We start from the raw sequence: 21,545 nt of genomic DNA on the forward strand, positions 1-21,545 counted from the left end.
TGTTTTCGTGTGTCTACGACCTTTGAACATATGCTTGAAACCTTCAGACATTGCGTACCAGAAGAGCATGTGGTCACCACGAAGTGATGACTTAGTTTTAACCACTAATGTCCCTGCCCAGGGCAAGCTAACCAATCAGGGCAAGCTGCTGCAGCAGGAGACTTTCTTCGTGACCGAGCAGGATCCCGGCGTCTTGTCGCGCTCGAAAGAACGGCGCGTGTTCCTCTTTGAGCAGATCGTCATCTTCAGTGAGCTGCTCAGGAAAGGCTCGTCCACGCCCGGATACCAGTTCAAAAAGAGCATCAAGGTACCCGACCCAGAGCATACGCCGTAACTCCAGCAACTGTATCAAACTGTGGGAAAAGGCAGGACAAAAACTGTATTTAAGAGGGCTGAGAGACAGAAATTCACATAATAATGCCGTTGCATGTAATATAAACTTAGTGACGGCTATGTTTTGTATGATAAAAGGAGCAACATTTTGACATCTCGGCTCACATGCAGGACAATGTTTGCTCTCACTCTGTGAGCTGTTAGCAAGAAGTGCTAATAGCTGATTCTAAAGCAGCATTATTCTAAAAGAAGTGACGCTTAATCAACTTATATGAAAAGCACCCATAACAAATATATATTTGCTATTTTAGTGTTTAGGCTTGTCAACTGTATCTTTCAGCGTTCAAATATACGAAGGAGTTTCTAGTAGTAATGACGGTTTTCACTACAGGTGTCCTACTTGGGTCTAGAGGAGAGCGTGGACAACGATCCGTGTAAATTCGTATTGTCGTGTCGCGGCTCGTCAGAGCATTTCACCCTGCAAGCGGCCAACGTTGACATCAAGCAGGTCTGGGTCAGACACATCAAAGCACTCCTGGATGCTCAAAGCAACTTCCTGTCCGGTGAGACTATAACACTCACATTCAGATGATCCCTGAGCTTTTCAAACCAAGTGCTCATGATTCGTTGCTACCATTTCGTGTCCTCCACCGCAGCACTCGTGTCTCCCATCGAGTATCAGCAGAAGCGCGGCGGCACCTCGTCTCTTACCAGAAACCGCTCGACCGCCAGCAATCGTTCGAGCACGCCTTGTCACAGCCGGCCCTCGTCGGCGGTTGGCCTCGGCGAAAAGGAGAGTGAGAGAGGACGCGGCCAGTTGACAGCATCGACTTCCAATGGCGGCACATCGTGTTTCGACTCCAGGGTGAGTCATGTTTATGCGCTCAAGAAACCATTGTTTTACCTCCACCAGTATTTTTCATCACCACTTGTTAGTTAATTAGCGCGATGACCTTTTTCTTTGTAATGCATCGATGCCACTACTCGATCTATCCATCCATCCATGTTCTAATCCGCTGGAGCCTATCCTAACTGTCTTGGGGCAGTAGGTGGTGTCTACCCTGAACTGGTTGCCAGTCAATTGCAGGGCACAAATAGACAAATAACCATTCGCCCTCACACTCACACCTTGGGACAACTTTGAGTGTTCCATTAACCGGCCATGTGTGTTTTTGAAATTTGGGAGTACCCTGAAAAAAAGCCACACAGGCACGGGGAGACCATGCAAACTCCAGACAGGAATCGAAACTACGACCTCTGCACTGTGAGGCAGACATGCAAACCAGTAAACTACCGTAGTGGCCCAAATATAAGACAATGTTTTTTGCATTGAAATAAGACTGAAAAAGTGTGGGTCGTCTTATATTCGGGGTCTAGACATTATACCCATTCACGACGCTAGATGGCGCCAAATATCATTGAGGCGAATGCTGAACTTGACTCCCCAGGCCAAAGTGAACCCCTGTCACGAGGAAGAAAAATAAAAAATAGCGGTAAGAAAGAAAAGAGAAGAAAATGATAGAAGAGATAACAGAAAATGGAGAACCGTAGTGACAATCTGGAGAAAAGTGGGTCGAAGATCGGCCAGGTTAACCGGCAGCTGAGGAGAAGTGATGATGTCATTTACATTTCAAAAACCAGAAGCCAATCATTTACGAATGTGATTGCACTTTAGTTTACATATTTAAATGTTCAGATATTAAGATTTGACTGAGGCAAAATAACATGCTTTTTCTCTCAAATATATTGTTATAATCAATTGTTTCAGATGTACTGTAATTATTTTCTGGATAAAAATTTATTTGGTGTTCAAAAAGTCTTTTTTCAAACTTGAATCTTGAAAAAGAGAGGGGTCGTCTTATAATCAGGGCCGTCTTACATTCGCCCCACTACTTGATGTTTGTTTTTATTTTTTTCCAAAGATAGTACATGGCAAAACCATGTACTATCTTTAGTAAAGCAAACCTGTCCACAATTGTGATACAGAAAATGTTTTTATAAAGCTTGAAACTGAAAAGCTGTGATTGGCTGGCAACCCGTTGAGGGTATACCCCGCCTACTGCCCGATGACGGCTGGGTTAGGCTCTAGCATGCCCATATCACTCATGAGGAGAAGCGGATTAAAAAATGGATGGATGGATCAAACTGAAAAGTTTGTCTAAACTCACCTGCGTGCTCGGGGGTAATATAATGGCGTGCATCTGTTCCTTGTCCAGCGCCACAATGTAAGCACTTCTTTTTTTCACCTCCGTTATCAAATGCCATAGATAAAGGCGTTTAAAAAACAACTGTGCATGCATGTGGGTTGTTTCAGGTGTTAGACAAATGTAAACACTGTGATATTGGAGATGGATTTCATGAGAATATATGTATAGAAACATACAGGGCGCTTAGACCTGCAATGTAAAGAATGCTGACAATTTTTGCTGCTCTTCCTCTTCCTCCTCTACCTTGAACCCTCCCCCCCACCTTACCCCACCTCAGGACGGCGTCTGTAATGGCATCCCAGCCATCCGCACCGTCGTCCAGCCCTCGTAGCCGTACCCTATAACCTTGTCCTCCTCTTCCTCCTCTTTTCCTCCATGCGCTGCCCATCCTTGTCGCCATCCTCATCTTCCTCAGGAGAGCGACGGCGGCTGCTGCAACGGCGCCTCGTCCACCATGCGCGTCGCTCAGGACTACTCGGCGCTCAAGGAGAACGAGATATGCGTGAGTCAGGGCGAGATGGTGCAGGTCCTGGCGACCAATCAGCAGAACATGTACCTCGTTTACCGGCCCGCCGACAGCCAGTCGCCCGCCGCCGAGGGCTGGGTGCCCGGGCACGTCTTGGGCCCCGCCCACAAGCCCTTAAAAGATTCCTCCTCCGCCACGTCCTTCTCTGCGGCAGTGGCCGACGCCAACAACATCAAGTAAGTCCCAGGCCCACCCCCCACCACCACCAGCACCACCACAGCACTTGTTTACCCGCAGCACTTGGATGGGATCGGATGACCTGTTGCCCACAGTGACGCTTTTTGACTCACTGGCTGACAACAAACTCTAGTGCTAGACTGGATAGTATCTCGTAGCTGATCTGGAATGTGGAGCTTCAAAACCGGACTTATTTCAGTTCCTAACAACCCTGCTTTTTTTCCTTTTTTTGTTTGTTCTTGTTGATGCTTGTTTTCCCCTGTTTGTTTGAATTTTTTGTTGTTCTTGTTTTTTTGGGGGGTTTTTTTGAGAAAAAAAAAGGACTGGGTTCTCCGCACTGGAGATTTCTGTTGTTGTCTGTGGCAATCTTTAAACTATTTGTGTTAACCCCCCTTGTTGCCTTGTTATAATAATTAATTATTATTTTTATTTGATGGACAAAATTGGATCCTTTTCCTTCTCCATGTTGGTTTTTGTTGTTTAATATGTTGGTAGTTCACTGTACAAATATGTCTCGACTGAGGCTCTAGAGCATTCCTGTTTATAAAAAAAAAACAACAACAAACAAACAAACAGAAAAAAAAACAAAGACAGAAAATCCTTTTTGCACTATTTAAGAAAAATATGAAGTCAAGCTGTGCAATATGTTTTTCGTCAAAATGGCCACGGGCAGTACTGTACTGTTGTTGCTAGTCTCAAAGAAGAAGAATTTTAAATGTATTTTAATTTTGTAAAATAAAACCTTTTGGGGGGAGCATGTGGTAGCAAAAAAAAAAGCAAACGTGGCGGGAGAAGTTTTACTTCTGCGTCACGAAGATGGAGGCGATGGACAGTTTGTAGTTTTTAACATTTTGTAAATAAACTACAAGAGCCAACATGCAGCAAACATGACTAGTCTGCGACTTCCTTTCTATTTCATGTCCTGTAGGTTTGCCGATTGAAAAAAATGTCATCTTTATAAAACTATTAAAAAAACGTTTTATCCCATTTTTATCACCCATATTATTTATTTTCAACTACTTTAAGTTTTTACTAACATCAACGGTTTGCAACTCCACAGATGTTTTGGTGTCTGACAGACTTTTTTATTGTGTATACATAGAGTCAAACAGAAATAAGAACTGTGAACCATTTGCTATTTTTTATCATCAAAATGTTCTGCATGACGGTATATGGAATTTCATATAGAAAATTCCATTATAAACAACTCATCAACATTTATGTAGTTTGAAATATTATTTAAGGATTTTAATGAATGGCAATGTTGGAAGACGTGATGGGATAAAAAGTTCCACCACTGCAAAAAATAAAATGTATATTCCGGTATTCTATATAAGTCATTAAAAAAAGTGGACTTGCATGTTATTGCTGTCCACGGAATTGTATCGCCAAATTTTACAATTTTTATTGAGAGCACAGATGAAAAGAAATGGGGTGGTGTGGGGTGAGGTTTTGTATGAAAACAAAAAAGTTTTGGTTTGACAGCGATAATACAAATTCTGAATGAGCCGAGGTTCGAAAATTATTATTCGTGACTCTTTGGTGCCATTGAGAGAAAAGGTAAACGTCACTTCTAATATCTTCTTTCCTCCCCAATACTTACATTTTATCATTGTCAACAATAAAGAGTGACCAGCGACTGTCCCTCCCCCTTTTCTCATGCACCAATGCAGTCTGGCTGCATTGTCAGGACTCCGTGTCACCTCTTCGAGTACGGCAACACACATTTTAGTCCGCGCTTATGCGTCACATGAGCAATAGAACTACTGCTAGAAAGAAACAACAACATCACCAAATTATTTTCTGCCACGTAGAATCACATTTGCACCACATTTTCTAATGAACGGTACATTTTTTATTCTCAATTGAAGTCGTCAAAATGTATTCAATTGAATTGTATTATTTATTACCATTGTTTGGTACTATTTTTCACTCTTATACATTATGTTATTAATATAGAGGTCATGTACTTTATTTTACCAAATGTATTATTTAATTGACATATTTGATTAATCTTTGCTATTGTTATTTGATTTTTGTTTTAATATACTGTATGATTTCATATTTTAGTCAAGTCAACCTGATTTTTCGACTGGGACTAGATACAGTAAAGTGGGGGATAATTTCAAGACTCACCCGTGATAAAAATCTGCAATATTTGAGACCATATAAAAGCACATATTTCAGTTTTCCTATTCCTATTTTCCAATTCAACTCATTAAAATACAATTAAATCTGATAAAGCCATTAAAAAAAAAAACACGTTTTCTTTTGTGCCTCTTTTCAGTTTCTTGTTTGCACACTTCTCCAAACAGAATGTAAAGAACGCTTGGCCTGAGAAATTGACTTCCTGAGTACTTACTTTTCTTTTTTTACCGTACTCTACCCTTTGCGCGAACCGCTGGCAAGTTTGTGTGTGTGTGTGTGTGTGTGTGTGTGTGTGTGTGTGTGTGTGTGTGTGTGTGTGTGTGTGTGTGTGTGTGTGTGTATATATACATGTTCCAGTATGACAATGGAGAGCCCTAGACTGTTGAGCAACCAAGTTGTATATTCAGGAAAGAAATTTGAAAGAATTTCGCTGACTAAGCTTCAACAAATATGCTCCTCAGTTCCCAAATTCTTATTGGGTGTGGTTATAATGAAAGGTGACATAACAGAATGGTAAACATGCCCCTGTCTTAACTTTTTCTTTTTTTATGTGTTGCAGGCCTTTACTTCATTTACTTCAAATTTGTGAAAATGTACTGTACGCAAAATAAGTAAATGAATAACATGTATGAGTTTGAACATTGGTAGCGTATTCAAGTGAATATTGGTGGATTGGTAGCGTATTCAAGTGAATATTGGTGGAAAAGGATTTGTAAAGCTTTCTGTTTTGATTTACATTTGACAAAAGCTTCTCACTTCACGTGAATTGGGATTTGTATAAATTACAAATTCATCTGGCATCATCTATACCAGGAGTGGGCAAACTTTTTGGCTCGGGGGCCGCATTGACTTTTAAAATTTGACAGAAGGGCCAGGTCAGCACGAGCTATGGTAACTGCATTTGTTGACAGTCCATATCAAACATCAACAGAACAAAAGCATGAAAGTACGGTATTAATATACTTTTTTAAATGGCAAAAGTGTTGTTGATGACCTATTTTAGCCTGTGCATCGCTGCAGATGGGTTGTGATCAGACCAGTAGAAGTAGAGCGATACAGAGGTACTAGGTGGTCGAAAAGATCCCGCCCCCCCCCCTCCCTGTGTTCTGCAACTTCAAGTCAATGCGCCACCTGGCGGTGAAATGGCTGTCATTACAAGTCCAATTGAAATGAATGCAATTATTCTTATCGAACCTTAATTGTGGACCAACCTTTGGCGGGCCGGATTAAAAAGACCAACGGGCCGGATTCGGCCCGCGGGCCGTAGTTTGCCCCCCACTGATCTATACTCTAACACTTAATTATATACGCATAATAACGTCCTGTCTTTTGTGTTAAAAGAGTGATGTCGCCCTACACAGCCCAAATCCACTGGTTACACCCGGGCTCATCTGTGACCTGCCGTTGACATGTTCTGTTCCTGTACCGTACAGGAAGTCTCTGTCATGGAACACGCTGCGCGCTAGGAAGCGCGCCGAAGCCAAAGACTTCTCGGTGTTGGGAGTCAGAGGTCAGGAGAATGGCCTCCTACGTAAGACAAAAGAAACCACGCCCCCTCCCCCGCTGCTCGCCTCCCCTGTTTCCAGGGCGAAGGGCAAAGTGAGTAACGGCGACAAGCGCCTGTCGCCTGCCTGCCCCTGAGCACACTATTCACAAAAAGGTCGGGATATTCAGCTTTCGAGTGAAATTTCAAAATTAAACTCCAGTAAAGGTATTTGTTCATCATGAATTTTCTACCGAAAGCAGAATAATGCTAACTTTTTGTGAGTTACATTTAAACACCTAATGTTGTGGCCCAAGGTTTTTTTGCTAACACGTGTGCGTGTCTATGTGCGGATGTTTGTGGTGTGACCCCACAATGACAAAGCGTAGCTTTTCTGCTCAACCCCATGACAATGGTTCTCAACCAGGTATTAGCATTAACTTTGCTAGCGTGAAATTGACATCATTTTTTTTCCAATTGAAAAATTGCAACGCCGCTATTTGTCCTTTGTCTGCTGTGTTGATTTTTTTTTACTTGATGGGATTCACCAAATAGAATGTGTTGTTAAGTCGGATAACTAGTCCAACAGAAAGTTGTTAGCTGTGTCTTTCTAGCATGTGAAAGAAGAGAGGGCAGTTGAGAACCACTGAATTTTATGTTACATTTTTTTCCCCAAAATTTATTTTCCTTAGATGCAACGGTTTAAAAAAACAATAAAGAACAAAGTTAACAGATTTGACGTGACATAAAAATGGTGCATTCAAATCAGCTAAATGTAAAATATGGTCAACAATTTCATTTTGTATATATTTCCCAATTACAAAATAAATTTTATGGGGGAATGCCCCATAGAATGAACACACAATAAAGGAACGAATAACATAAACAATTCTGAGACAGTCCAGTCTCCTACATACATACAACATCCGACAATGAAGGAAGTTTTATAGAAGGTTTTTGGGGTTTTTTGTCCTATATGGCTCTTTCAAAATTTTGGGTTGCCGACCCCTGCCCAAAACAGTGCAAAGCTTTCTGGCATGTAAAAAAATAAATAAGTAGGGTGCTATGCCATCAGTATCTGGTTTTGGAGTTATATCTCTGGAAAGATTTGGAGATAAATGAAAAGATTATTTTAAAATATCTATTACTATATACTATCAGCAATGTTGTATTTTAAAATCTGACGTTCTCCCTGAAGTGCCTTCACGTACCGCCATTTGTGAATCACCGCCAAAGACGAACATATTAGCTTTTGAAAAATCATCTGTCAAAACAATGATCATGGTTGTAGCACAAACTTTAATAAGGTATGTATCAACAAACTGGTTACCCTGTGCTGATGGACACTAAATCCAAAGAACGCAAATTGAATCCTTAATCAATCTTTGCTTTTTTTCTGTTTCCTCTTGTGTTATTTTCTCTATGGTATTCTGACTTGTTCTTTTGCGCACTTCCTCATTACCCCCTGTACTATTTCTATAATGCCCCCCCCTTGCTCCTACCATGCATTTCCATTCTTGCATAATTCTCTTTTTTCACTCCCTCGTCTGCTTCCCCACCAGGAGGTTCACACTTCAGATGAATCAGACTGTGACGATGACCTTGACCCAAAAACTGGCATGGAGGTACTTTGAAAAAATAGATTGCTGAGTACCTCCCATCAGAAAAAAAACATTTCTTGTGTTTTAGCTGAAAGCTAAAAGTGTATGTGTGTGTGTGTGTGTGTGTGTGTGTGTATATATATGAAGGAAGGTGGGGATTCATTAATCAAATAAATGTTGCAATGTCTGTTTTCCAGCTTCTCAACCCAAACTTCATCCAGGAAGGTAAGAAAGCTATCTAAAATAAAAAATAATAATTAATAAAAAATGTAACTCTTTCATGCACCCTGTAACCTGACAACATGATCAACTGTCCACTGCAGTGACCGCTGTCCCTGAAAGTTTTAAATACTAAAATGTTATCCTCTTGCGGCAGAAGGCAGAGATGACGCAATGAAAGTTTATCGTTTGACAGGGGCAAGGGGATGGGTTAGCCGTCAGGCACTTCGACCAACCCGCATACAGACCGGCAATCACACCCCTGGACATCCTGTGTGTTCTGTCTTTGATCCCATATGCTTCCTGTGTCTAGTGGCTCCGGAGTTCCTGGTGCCGCTCTCCGACATCGTGTGTGCCTTTGGGGAGACGGTGGTCCTCTGCTGCAAAGCGTGTGGACGACCCAAACCCTCCGTCACCCTGAAGGGCCCCGACCAGAACCCGGTGACCAGCAATAGCCGTTTCACCATTGACATCAGGTGCCTGTGACATTCTAGTCTTTGTAGCTTTCCTATTCCATGTCCTCTTTCCTGATCCGCTTTTCATCTTTAGGGACACGGGCGACATCTTGTTAAAGATTTGCAACCTGATGCCGCAAGACACCGGCATCTATACCTGTGTGGCCGTCAATGATCACGGGTCGGCCTCTTCATCCGCCTCCATCAAAGTGCAAGGTAATGCACCTTGGGTAAGGCTATGTGGACACTAGCGGTCAGGGCCAGCAAAGCCTTCTGTGCTGGACTAAACATTCTCAGAAGAATAGACCTGCACAACCCATTTTTTATATTTGTTCTGTTAAATTATAATAGCTTTTTCTCATCAACTCTGTTGAATCCGTCGTATTTCTCTTGGCTGCTTTGCGTCCAGTAGCGTATGTGGAAGCTATATTTTTTATTTTTTTAATCTGATTTCGGCTTCTTTGTGCTGCTATTTCAAATGAGTCTGCCCACGGCCTTTAGAATCAGTAGTGCTGTTCATGTTAACGGTTAGCAACGAGAATGTTTTTGAAACAATTATATTCCACATTCGTACTCATGTGTCAGGTTCAGGACCAAACCGAATGTTTTTGGATTCCAAATATGTAGGCTGAGACAAAGTGCAATCACAAAAATATTTATTACAGAAAATCGCACCGACAAAGTACAAACTGAAATTGCTGATCCCAAGGAGCCAGGAAAACAATGCATCAGCAAAAATTGCTTGCAAGGTCAAATAAAGGAATCATGAAAACACTTACAAAGGTCTCTGACAAAACGAGAGCGACTATGAAAGGAATCGTAAGGTCTGGAACACAACACTTGAAGCACAACAGCGAGCAAGGTCAATAATTGGACAATGACCAGGCGGCTAGCCAGTCCTTAAATACGCAGCAAGGCTTGATGGGGAAACGTGGCACAGGTGCGCCCCCTGGAGGGAACCCCCCTTCACTCCAGCTATAGCTGAAACACAATCAAGACAGAACATGCCTCAGGTCGCTTTCTGTTTGGCCGTTTCACATCACAATCACAGAGACCATGGCGAGACTGAACTTGTTGACACACACATAAAGATTTGCGACCAAAACTGTTGAACAGATTTAACATTTCCAATTGCCCAACCATACACATTCCACACAACAGGGCAATCATGAGGAGTATGAAACCTTTGCTGACTTTGATTGGAAAAGGTAGTAAATGATGCACTTCACCCGATTATTGGTATGCACAGTATGTAACCAGCTTTTCTTGTTTTGGCTCAGTTCCACGATGAAAGACCTACAGAGGTCCTAAAGCGCCGTGCTAAGTACTCAAACAGTTGATCCATGGAGTGCTTCAGACTAAATATATGTTCCACCTTTTGGATCTGGAAAGCCATGCTGTGTCACTGATAACTTGACATACAACCGCTGTCTATGTTGCCGACGTACAGTGCATTTTTGCTACGTTGAAGGTATCCCAGCAGCCCCTGGAAGACCGGTGGCTCAGGAGGCCAGCAGTACAGCCGTGATGCTCCACTGGCTGCCTCCGGCCTCATCTGCTCACTGTGCAGTCAGCAGCTACACGGTGGAGTACCGCCAGGAAGGTATGACCTTTTGAGGTATTGAACGTTGAAAGGTTTTAAGATGCCGAGGCTGACCACTCTCCTCCTTGGTCCAGACTCACTGCTATGGCAACAAGTGTCCAGCAGCATGGAGGTGTGCCTTCAGATCGACACTCTCATCCCCGGCGGTCATTACCAGTTCCGAGTGCGAGCCTCCAACCGCTGGGGGCTCGGCCCACCGTCAGAGCCTTCCAATATGGTTTCACTGTCCAGCACCAGTAAGTACAACACACATACACACACACACACACACACATACACACAAACAGGAAAAACAAACAGAAAAAAAACAACTGTAATAGAAATGCACATCATGTAATAAATCATTGGTGTTTCTTCATGTAAAAATTAACTGGGATATATAATATTAATGACTTTACCAATAACACTGCAACAGAATTGCTCACATCTGTTTGAGAAAGAATGATAGTTACACATCCCTGCTATGTATTGAATATGAAATGTGTATTAGAACAAGGAAAAGCAGGACGGTTTAGTGCCGGCACAGTTACGCGCAATGAGCGGTGAGTTGTTGTTGTGTGTTGTTAAGTTTTGTATTTATTAAACCGTTATTTTATTTTTTTACAAAATGCACAAAGGAGTGGCACCCAAATTTCGTTCTATGTAATACAATGACAATAAAGGCGATTCTGATTCTGAGTGAAGTTGAAATGAAATTTGAATGCCGTTTGACTGTTCACTGAGAAGAACTGTGAATTAAATGATGGTTTGAAAAAGAAGATTCTTCCATGAATCCATTTACTTTTTTTCCTTCCTCAGACTCCGCGTATGATGGAACAGGAATCCAGTGGAAAGAAAACTTTGAGTCGACATTCTCTGAGATTTGTGAGATTGGAAGGTAAAATAGGCACAGAATATAAACATTATGGTTAATCTTTCAGTTTAAAAATGTGAATGTGAACTCTATTGCTTTTGCTGTTTGCACCACAGGGGACGTTTCTCGGTGGTGCGGAAATGTTTCAACAAGTCCACGAAGAAAGAGGTCCGACTTAAATTTAACTGCAACATCCAATACAAAAACTCTTTTTTTTATTTTTTAAACAAAGATAGTAATGCTCAGTGTTGATTTACACTGTCAAAGAGGTATTTATGTAACAATAAATGTACTGGCGGTACCAGGTTCAATTCCAGCTTCGACCTCCCTGTGTGGAGTTTGCATGTTCTCCCCGCGAATGCGTGGGTTTTCTCCGGGTACTCCGGTTTCCTCCCACATTCCAAAAACGTGCATGGCAGGCTGATTGAACACTTGAAATTGTCCCTCGGTGTGAGTGTGAGCGTGGATGGTTGTTCGTCTCTGTGTGCCCTGCGATTGGCTGGCAACCGGTTCAGGGTGTCCCCCGCCTACTGTCCGAAGAAGGCTGGGATAGGCTCCAGCACCCCCCGCGACCCTTGTGAGGATAAGCGGATCGGAAAATGTATGAATGAATGAATGTATTACTGTGGTAAAGGAACTTGGCATCATATCAGGAGCTATTTCTAATATTATATCTCCCCCTTGGAGCACAATAAATAGTGTAATACAGTAATACAATAAGTAATGATGTACTCAAAACATTTTTTTTTCAAAACCAAATGTAGTAGCCCGTGAGTGTAAATGTATTTTTCTTCTTCTTTTTTGTTCTTTTTTTTTTTTTTTTTTTTTTTTTTTTTGCCATTACAGGCCATTTTTTTAATGTGTTACTCAAGATCATTGTGTTGGGTGCAAAAAAAAAAGCACCACGTAGCCCCCAAGGGCCACATTAGTAGCCCGCAGGCCCATTTGAAAAATAGCTTACATTTCTAGTGATTGTAAGAAATCATTAGCATGATCACATGTCCTCACATAAATGAATATCATTGTATCATTTAATATCACCATCTCTGTAATTAACATGGTAGTCACCTCCGTTTTTCAGTTAATGACTTCGCAGACAAATGAGACAGACAAAGAAACACTTTGCCAAAGCACTAACATGTCAAAGCTAAAAGGTAAACACAACAGCAGCGTGAGCAACATGACCATCCGTCTTACGTATCACTCATTCGAGTGACCTTCGGATAATGATGTTTATTGTCTTTTTATGTTAAAAGATGGAGATTAATTTCTTGTTGTGTCGTTGTCAGGTGGCGGTGAAGTTCGTGAGCAAGAAAATGCAGAAGAAGGAGCAGGCCGCTCATGAGGCCGACATCCTGCAACATGTGCAGAACCACCAGCTGGTGGCACTGTTGGATACCTACGAGTCCCCCACGTCAGTGATGCTGATTCTGGAGCTGTAAGTGACCACTTCATATTAGAAACGACCACACGTCTAGCTTGTCAATGATTGTTCCACATGTGGGAAAATTCAAAGATTGAGTCCAGGGTGTACACCCAGCTTCCACCCAAAACAAGCTGTAGCTCACCTGTAAGCCTAAACAGGAAAAGCCCAATAGAAGACAGTCGGATGGATAAATTAAATTATTTTTCATACGAATATTTATATGTTGTTGTCAGGCTGGAGGACGGTCGTCTACTTGACTACTTGGTTGCTCACGATGAGTTGATGGAGGAACAGGTGGCCTTCTTTATCCGAGAAATACTGGAAGCCCTGCAACACCTTCACACGTGCCGAGTTGCACACCTTGACCTGAAGGTGGGAGCACAGTGGTTGTACAGTGAAACTCCTCTCCAACGAAATCATGTTTGCAGCAAGAAATTTTTCACAACAGGGGGTTTTTCACTGAAGCAAATTTTATCTCAGATGTGAACACACACACACACAAAACATATATGTGTACTCTTTATTTTTATTCCAATACTGTACATAGTGCATAAATATGAGCATACACTTATTTGATATTGTTTAACATTAACATACAATTGTTTTATATTAATCACTCCACTTTGTCTGTTGGTTTTAAAAAGTCATTTAGACTCTTTTGCTTCCCAACACGTCTGAATTTCTTGGATAATGTATTTTATTTTGCTTCCTCCGTCTTTCATTTTGATCACTTTTACCCTCTCTTCCAGCATCAGAACTCTTGTCTTAGCTGCTTGACATCCAAAGGTCCATTTCGTAGCCATTTTAGCAATGCAACGTTCTTGCTGCGTCTGAAACTAACAATAACAAAGACTTCCTGGACTACTGCGCATGTGTAAACCAGTGTGGTGGTTGCTGTTGCCGTTTCCGAACGAAGCAGTAGAGGTCGCTGTTGGATTAGACTTTTGCGGAAGGCTTGTTTTCGTTGTCGTCAATCTCGTCGCGAGGCAAGAATAGAGAAAAAGATTTCGTATAACGGAACAGGGGGATTTTTCGTCGTAGGGGGAGCAGAAAAGTGAGAATGGCTTTCATGCATTACATTTTTTTTCACATTATGAGGGGGTATTTTCGCCCATGTAGGTTTCGTTGTAGAGGAGTTTGACTTAATGTAATTCAGGCATCTGACATCAGATGCCTCAACGTGAGCCTGAGTTCAAGATTTTTTTTTCCTTCTCTCTGTAAGCCTGAGAACATTATGGTGGAGCTTCACTCTCCCACACCGTGCATCAAGCTCATTGACTTTGGGGATGCTGTGCAGCTGTCGGCACACCGCCGCTACGTCCATCTATTGCTGGGAAACCCGGAGTTCGCCGCACCCGAGCTCATCTGCGGCACCCCGGTCTCTGTCGCAACTGATGTGTGGAGTGTTGGCGTCTTGGTTTACGTCATGCTCAGCGGCGTGTCGCCCTTTCTCGACGAATCTCCCGAGGAAACCTGCGTCAATATCTGCCGCCTTGACTTCTGCTTCCCCGACGATTACTTCCGGGATGTTAGCCAGGCAGCGAGGGATTTTGTGTCCTCTGTGCTCCAGCAGGATCCAAGGAAGAGGCCAACTGCTACGTCCTGTTTGCAGCACCCGTGGGTGGGCCGCGGAGGAGCTCATGGCGGGGAGTACTCCAAGACACCTCTGGACACGACGCGATTAGCCACATTTATTGATCGAAGAAGACAACTTCATGATGTGCGTCCCATCACCAACATCAAGGGACTGGTAAGCAACAGTATGGGAAACTCACTGTGACGAAGACGAGTGTCTGGACGCTTGGTAGAAAAAGATAAGAATCGGAAATATATTTTCTGGATTTAATTATCAGATCTATTTATTAATATATAGGTGCCTAAATCATGCATATGTCTGCTTTTACTGGCCTTTCCGACACCTCTGAACCAAGTAAAAATGTTGCCTAACGCTTCTTTTGTTCTGTTGTTGCATTGTTCCAATTTTGACTCTTGTCCTCAAGCTGCCTGGAGCCGAAAGATATTTTTGTTGCAAAAATACTGTGGGGGCGGCACGGTGGTCGACTGGTGATCTTTGTGTCCTTTAAGTCGTTTCTCACCTTGGGAGAGAACCTGTGGTGCTTTGGTACACTTGGCTAGAAATTGGATCAGTATCGAGGTGGTTTCGGAAGCCCTCTGGCCAGCCGAATTATCCCAAACTGAGGTGAGTGGACACTAATGAGGATGTGATCTTCTGTTCTGGTTGTTTTAAGTCCACAACTAGCTCTTGCTCAGGAACACGCGCATGGCATTTGAATCAGGAGAGGATTTTAGTCTTTTGTCCATATGACTGAGCAGTTATTTCATAGCAGGATAATGTGCTGTTGCTAAGTCAGAAAGTTTCAGACTGAACTTGGATCAACACCGATGTTGCCTCGGAGTCTTCTGGGTCTCCTGAGGAGAATGTTGTCAAAATGGAGAAGTGGATATTCATCACTGATCCTTAAGACAACCTAACATACGTTTTACCTAAAGTCAACGTACTGTTGCTCAGTGTCACTCGGACAGGATGTGGATCACCACACTTGGTACAGTAGTCTGTTGGCAGGCGGGGTCAACCCTAACTAAGGAGAGCATTGTAACTTGAGAATTACCCACTCAGGCGAAGTTCATATTCGTTTACAACAATCCTTTCCTATCATCAGTAAGATGTTAGTGGCATGCCCCCCGCCCCCCGCCCCATCCGGCCACCCCCGTGTCATTTTTCTTTTGTTGAACAATCTTCAGGCAATCAGGTGAGAACCAGTGAAGAAACAGTTGATTCAGAGCTGTCACTGAAAGCCAAGACGTTGCAATGAATTACAGCGTTACTGCCGTTGCTCTCGACTAATTGTGTTCAATGTTTTGTTAGCTTTCGTTCAGCGAACGTTAGCTTCGGCTGCAAACCGGGGACTTAACAGGAAATATGGTGCATCCATCACCTTGAAGAAGTAGCGTCAGGGGGGCTTCGACACTAGCACCCTTTAGTTCAATTGAGTCGGACTCTTTTTTGTTTCCCTCCCGGTGTGGCTCGGTTGGTCCGGTGTGAACACAGCAAACTCCGGTACAACTCTCTGCATATATGAGCTCATTGATATTTACCCGAAAGGTCTCTGTTCCCACTCCTCTGTCATAGCAGCATCATATCACACTCAAACATAATTCTTTATTGTGTTACATAACAACAAGTGGCATGCTAATATGCATATTAGAGAGTTGACTTAATGGACACTTCTTTGAGTTAGCATGTTTGCAGTTAGCAGCCGCATCGACGTATGACGGCAGCACATAGTCGCTCATCTTTCCACAGCGCAAATGGGGATGTGCTCCATTCTTGTGCTTTTAAAATGCACTCGGCTACTTACTGGTGTGTTGTCGCCTGCTTGGTTGTCTACATTATGACTGAAGTTAGCAATGAGCACCATGTTTGCTCTATTTTGTGTTCATTTCAGCTGATTGTTATTATTTAGTCCATGACATCACAGACTTTTTCTTTGGATTAGTATGCATGTAGAATACGGGTCACATTGTTCACATTTTACTTCAGTTCACAACATGGGCCATAAATGTGTACACTGGACACAACCGTTTACAGCAACCGTGGATTCATCTATTTGCGGATTGTTTGATGAATATTTTTTTAACATTTGTTTTTCATTTTATAAATTTATATAATTGTGTGTTTGTGTGGGTTTTTTGTTGTTGTTGTTGTCTATAATTGTGAACAATTAATAACTTTTTTTTTTGTCAATGCTCGATTGAAACGGTAATTGACCAACTTCCCCACCGCAACATAAAGAATGTCATGTTAATCCTTATTCATTCATGCAACCAAAGCAAAACAACCATACCGTATTTTGCTTGTCTTGGTTTGAAGTCTGATGGAATTTGAGGTGCTTCCAACTTTTTCCTCAATGTGTTTTCAAACATTGCATACGTTTGATCAACAATTGCACCATTTCTTTTTCAACACATCTTTTATGGACAAACTTAAGCTTTTGGTTTCTATGGATGTGACGTATTGAATCCATTCCTTAAACACCAAATGTTGCCGTCTGGTATCATTATAATGTGACTGGTTAAAAATGAGCAAAAACTGGTTCTCAACAATAGGCTGAACTGAGCTTCACTCCCTCCACTTGTCAATGGTGGAGTTTGCGATGAACTGTACCTATCGTCACATGGGGGTTGAGGAATTCCTTGACTGTCCTGGACCTCATGTGAACACTGGAACAGCACCACAGAGACTTACTTTCGCTTTTTTGCTCAATGTTTACAACTAAACGTGTGGTGTCTTATGTAGAATGTAGAATCAGGGGCACTGTGCATGTTTAAATCACAGACAATGTTTGAAAAATCTGAGTCTAGAACATGTCTAGAGTGGAAAATGACTTCCCACACTGTAACTGTGCTTTTTATCGACCAGCGTCTGAAGGCTTGTGTTTAACGTATGAATGTAATTGCATTGGTAATTTGGTCCTCTTCCCTGTTCCCATTCAGAATGATCCTGTGATTGACCGACGACCCATCCAGGGTCTAGTTTGCCTATAGCCCCAAGTCAGCAACCTCAAACAAGATATATATCGAAGCATTTTATAGACAATTGTAAGCATTTATTTTGTAGCAGGGGCTGCCTATGATGGATGAAAACAAATATTTTTGTTTCGCATCAAAGTTCAAAAGAGTTGCGAAACGACCGCAAAGTCACAGCAGTAAAACTCGACTTCCCTTCTCAACAAAAACCTGCTCATCTAAGCTGGATCCTCCCGTGATGTTCAAGCATAGTCATTCGTCATCAACGCTGTCAGTCCCGTTGCCGAATAAAGCGACCCACGTTTGTGCATCTTTAACCATCCATCGAACCTGCTGGTTTGTTACTCTTTACTAATAAAAACCTTTTTATTTATATTTAAATCTGTGGCCTAGCGTGATTGTTGTGCATGCTGCAACACGTAAAGCAGTGCTTCCTTCACCACGATTGAGCCAAGGCACACGGCTAATGATGCTTGTCAGTGGGTCGCTGAGCTTTCGTTGATTTTGTGCGGGTTGATCTATAGATGGCAGCACACACTTACGGTATTTGCAAGGACAGTGTTGCAACAGTAACAAATAGGAAGTGTTTCATCCTTGTCCTTTACAAATCAATGCACAAACACAACCTGCTTTGCTACTATTGTGCCGATTTAGTCATCAAGTTGGTTTATTTGTTTGTTTGTTTGTTTTTACTTACAACTTTACATTCACAGTTAAACAAATTTCATTCCAATTTCTTTTGCAATTCTCTTAAACTCAAGGCAACTTGCTCCCACACCACACTTGAATTGTTGACATTATTTCACATTCGAAGGCAAAAAATTAATAGTTTGAGAAGTAATTTCAAGATCTTGGTGTAATTTCATATCTGAGAATTTAGATGGAATGTCTTGAAGATTTATGGATGGCCACTCGATTCAGACAATTGCATTCAGGTGTGTATGGGATTTTTGATATTCACTCATCAAAATGTCTTCTCGTAATACTGCAACCTTTTCCATGTTCTTGTACCATTTTCTTGTAATATCACAATTTTTTTAAGGAAATCATACTTCATTGTCATATTAAGTATTCTAGGTAAAAAAAATAGGACTTCTCATAACATGACTTTTGGAGAGAAATTACAATGATTTTTTTTTTGCCCAATTAAAAAACAAAAACAGCAATCACCTGAGGATATAAAAATAGTATTTCAAGGAAGCAGCAGCTCATATAATGAGTGTAAGTGGAACATGGAGGTAACACAAAATACATACACAAATCTCCAACATTTTGCGAATGACACGGTTCGGGAATGAACCAAATGATGTTCGGAACCCACAAACATAGACACAGATAAAATGCAAGGCAAAAATATTCATTCATTTGTTTTCTGAACCGCTTTATCCTCACTAGGGTCACGGGGGGTGCTGGAGCCTATCCCAGCTGTCTTTGGGCAGTAGGCAGGGGACACCCTGAAATGGTTGCGAGCCAATCGCAGGGCGCAAAAATATCTTTCCAGAAAAACGAAGGACCGACAAAGTACAAACAGAAATCGCAGGCAACAAAGAGCCAGGAAAACAAGACATGAACATAAAGCGCTTGCAAAACTCATGCTGAGATCCAAAAACGCGTAACCAAAATCTGTCGAGAATAAATCGAAAACAAAAATTCTTATGAAACAAGATTCATAGCGGGGAAGAGCTACTATGAACATGAGCATGAGGACTAGAAACTTAAGGCAGTACAGCGAGCAAGATCAATAATCCGACAAAGCGCGGCAGAAGCCGGAGTCCTTGTATATCGTGATGATTGGAACAAGAAACCGGTGTGTCGCTGGAGGGAACGTCCCGCCCAACTCCAGCTGGAGCTGAAACAAAAACGGAACAATACCATGACAGCGAACGACTCCATTATAGTAGCTCCGAATCCGTTTCCGGAAGCTAACTGCTATCGCTGATCCGTGCGTCCAATCATACTCGGTGCAGCTCTGCTAACCTTTTGGCTTGGGCTTGTTGGTAGGTGCTTCTGTGTTAATGTGTCTCTGTTGTGTTTCAGGCAGTGCAGTCCAGAACGTTGCTCTGGGTCTTTTCCCCCCCAGCCCGTCTGATGCAGCTCGGTAATGTTATGAAAGAAGAGTCTTCTTCACAGTTTCATTTTCCTAAATAGGCAGGTAAAAGATTTGTGGTTGTTAATTTCAGGAAGGTGAATCTCTTATCCAACTGTACAAGAACTTTCCTGCCTCCAGAACATAAACTCTATAAAACAAGTGAAAATTCCCGTGCTTGTAAAATCTATATTGGAAAGGTTTTTTTGTTTTTCTAAAGCATACAGGTTTTGGCACAGGCCTCAATTTCCAACAAAGTCAGCTTTCCAGTTTCTTTTCAGAAAAGTGTGCATTTGGCTTTTGGAGAGACATGAAAGCATGAGCCAGTATGACGAGGAAGAGGAGGAGGCAGTCCCCGCTTTGTGTCGCAAGGACAGGAAGTTGGAGCATTTTTGGAAGGTCGGCGCTCCTGCCACTCATGCTTAGGGCAGCATTAGATGCCTTTTGCTGGCGTGAACACACCACTACAACGAACGTTTTGTCCCTCAGGCCCAGACCCCCTCCTTCGGAGCTCAACATGCCAATGAGTCGAAAATACCCCCTGCAGAAGAACGTTAAAGAGGCACGCAAATTCAAGTCTTTCTTCAACCTTTTTTTTTTTAAATTCCACTTTTTTGTTATTCTCTCTCCTCTTCCTCTTCCACCCCTCTCTCTTTATCTATTTATTCATTTCATTCCAGTTGCACCTCTTTGACAGTCATGAATTAGAATGTGCGTGCAACTGTGCGTCATTGCCTTCTGATGCCAATTCATAGGTCTTAGTTTCAAGAATACGGTACTTAAAATGTTCCACCAGGATGTCCATTCTTTTTCATCTCCATCGCAGTTACCCTACATTACTTTACTACCTCAATCATCATCATTCTACATTATTTGTAAGTGATTCATTATTGATTGAAAATATATTTTCAGTCGTGTCTGAAATCTTGCTAGCTCACCAGGTGACCCCGAGTAATCAGATAACGCCAGCTGCAGTCCTGAAAACCAGGAATCAAACGGTGCCATTCATTGTAAATTATCACGATACTGATGTTTCAAAACCGTTTTTTTTTTTTTTTTTACTTTTGACTTAGTCCCTTCAAATCAAGGGTTGCCAGAGCAAGTTACTCACATGAGATGTTTGGCATATTTAAGCCGGATGCCCTTCCTGACACAACCAATCAAATTAAAATGAAACTTTGTTTTTTATTGGGGGGGGGTTTCAGGATCCCGAATTATTTTTTTTATACCTTCAGACACCCTCAAATGTGAGTTAATTGTAGGTCGTTACCCCAAAACTAACATTCTTGTCAATATAACATGCCAAAAATACATGAAGCTTGCCAAAACGGAAGTAATGTTTCCATTCAGATCTCGTGCCTTCTCAATAAATGTATTATTTTCAATGAGTGCTTATTCACAAGATACACATTTTTCATGTGTGATTTTATTTTGGTTTTGTTTTGTTTTTTACACTAAGGCGTAGTCTCCTCAAAAGTAGCTAGCCGGTCGACATTGGCTAAACAGCTAATGCTAGCCACTGTTTTAAAAAAACAGAACTCATTATCAGACAAACCACACGTCACGCTAAAATGTACATCATCACAAATGTGTGTGTGGGGGGGGGGGGGGGTGCGCGCACGCGCGTGTGTGTGTGTGTGTGACCAGGTATATAGCAGCACCACAACAAATTGAATTCAAACTCAGTCAAAGAGTGCAATGTTAGGAAGAAGTGTGCTCAAGGTTTGGCACAAGTGTGCTCTTATTGTTCTCAACCCCAAAACATAAAATATGAAACAGATTGTTGTGAATTTGCCTATCTACCGACTGTTTTTGGAGGGGGTGAGGGGACTTATTCGCCATTGTTCACCCAAAAAACAAAACAAAACAAAAAAACTCCT

The 21,545-nt window shown here is 42.0% G+C and overlaps 1 protein-coding gene across 3 annotated transcripts in view; it reads left to right on the plus strand.

Moving 5' to 3' along the window:
* kalrna (kalirin RhoGEF kinase a) overlaps positions 1–17,960 on the plus strand; it is a 146,875-nt gene extending 128,915 nt beyond the window's left edge. For 2 of the 3 annotated variants that reach the window (XM_086122905.1, XM_086122906.1), the window contains 16 exons: positions 122–307; positions 725–896; positions 990–1,198; positions 2,956–3,242; positions 6,825–6,990; positions 8,437–8,499; positions 8,673–8,700; positions 9,008–9,170; positions 9,244–9,365; positions 10,621–10,752; positions 10,827–10,988; positions 11,551–11,629; positions 11,722–11,773; positions 12,895–13,043; positions 13,265–13,403; positions 14,254–17,960. In XM_086122905.1, the coding sequence (XP_085979031.1) occupies positions 122–307; positions 725–896; positions 990–1,198; positions 2,956–3,242; positions 6,825–6,990; positions 8,437–8,499; positions 8,673–8,700; positions 9,008–9,170; positions 9,244–9,365; positions 10,621–10,752; positions 10,827–10,988; positions 11,551–11,629; positions 11,722–11,773; positions 12,895–13,043; positions 13,265–13,403; positions 14,254–14,811 (2,667 nt within the window). In that variant the 3' untranslated portion in view covers positions 14,812–17,960. Of the gene's footprint in view, positions 1–121; positions 308–724; positions 897–989; positions 1,199–2,955; positions 4,231–6,824; positions 6,991–8,436; positions 8,500–8,672; positions 8,701–9,007; positions 9,171–9,243; positions 9,366–10,620; positions 10,753–10,826; positions 10,989–11,550; positions 11,630–11,721; positions 11,774–12,894; positions 13,044–13,264; positions 13,404–14,253 lie in introns of those variants that run through there. The other variant, XM_086122907.1, reaches the window with a different exon arrangement.
* The last annotated feature ends 3,585 nt before the right edge of the window (positions 17,961–21,545 follow it).

This window comes from Hippocampus guttulatus, chromosome 11 (assembly GCF_054856545.1).
Source record: "Hippocampus guttulatus isolate MCC_2025c chromosome 11, RoL_Hgut_1.0, whole genome shotgun sequence".
NCBI classification, from domain to species: Eukaryota; Metazoa; Chordata; class Actinopteri; order Syngnathiformes; family Syngnathidae; genus Hippocampus; species Hippocampus guttulatus.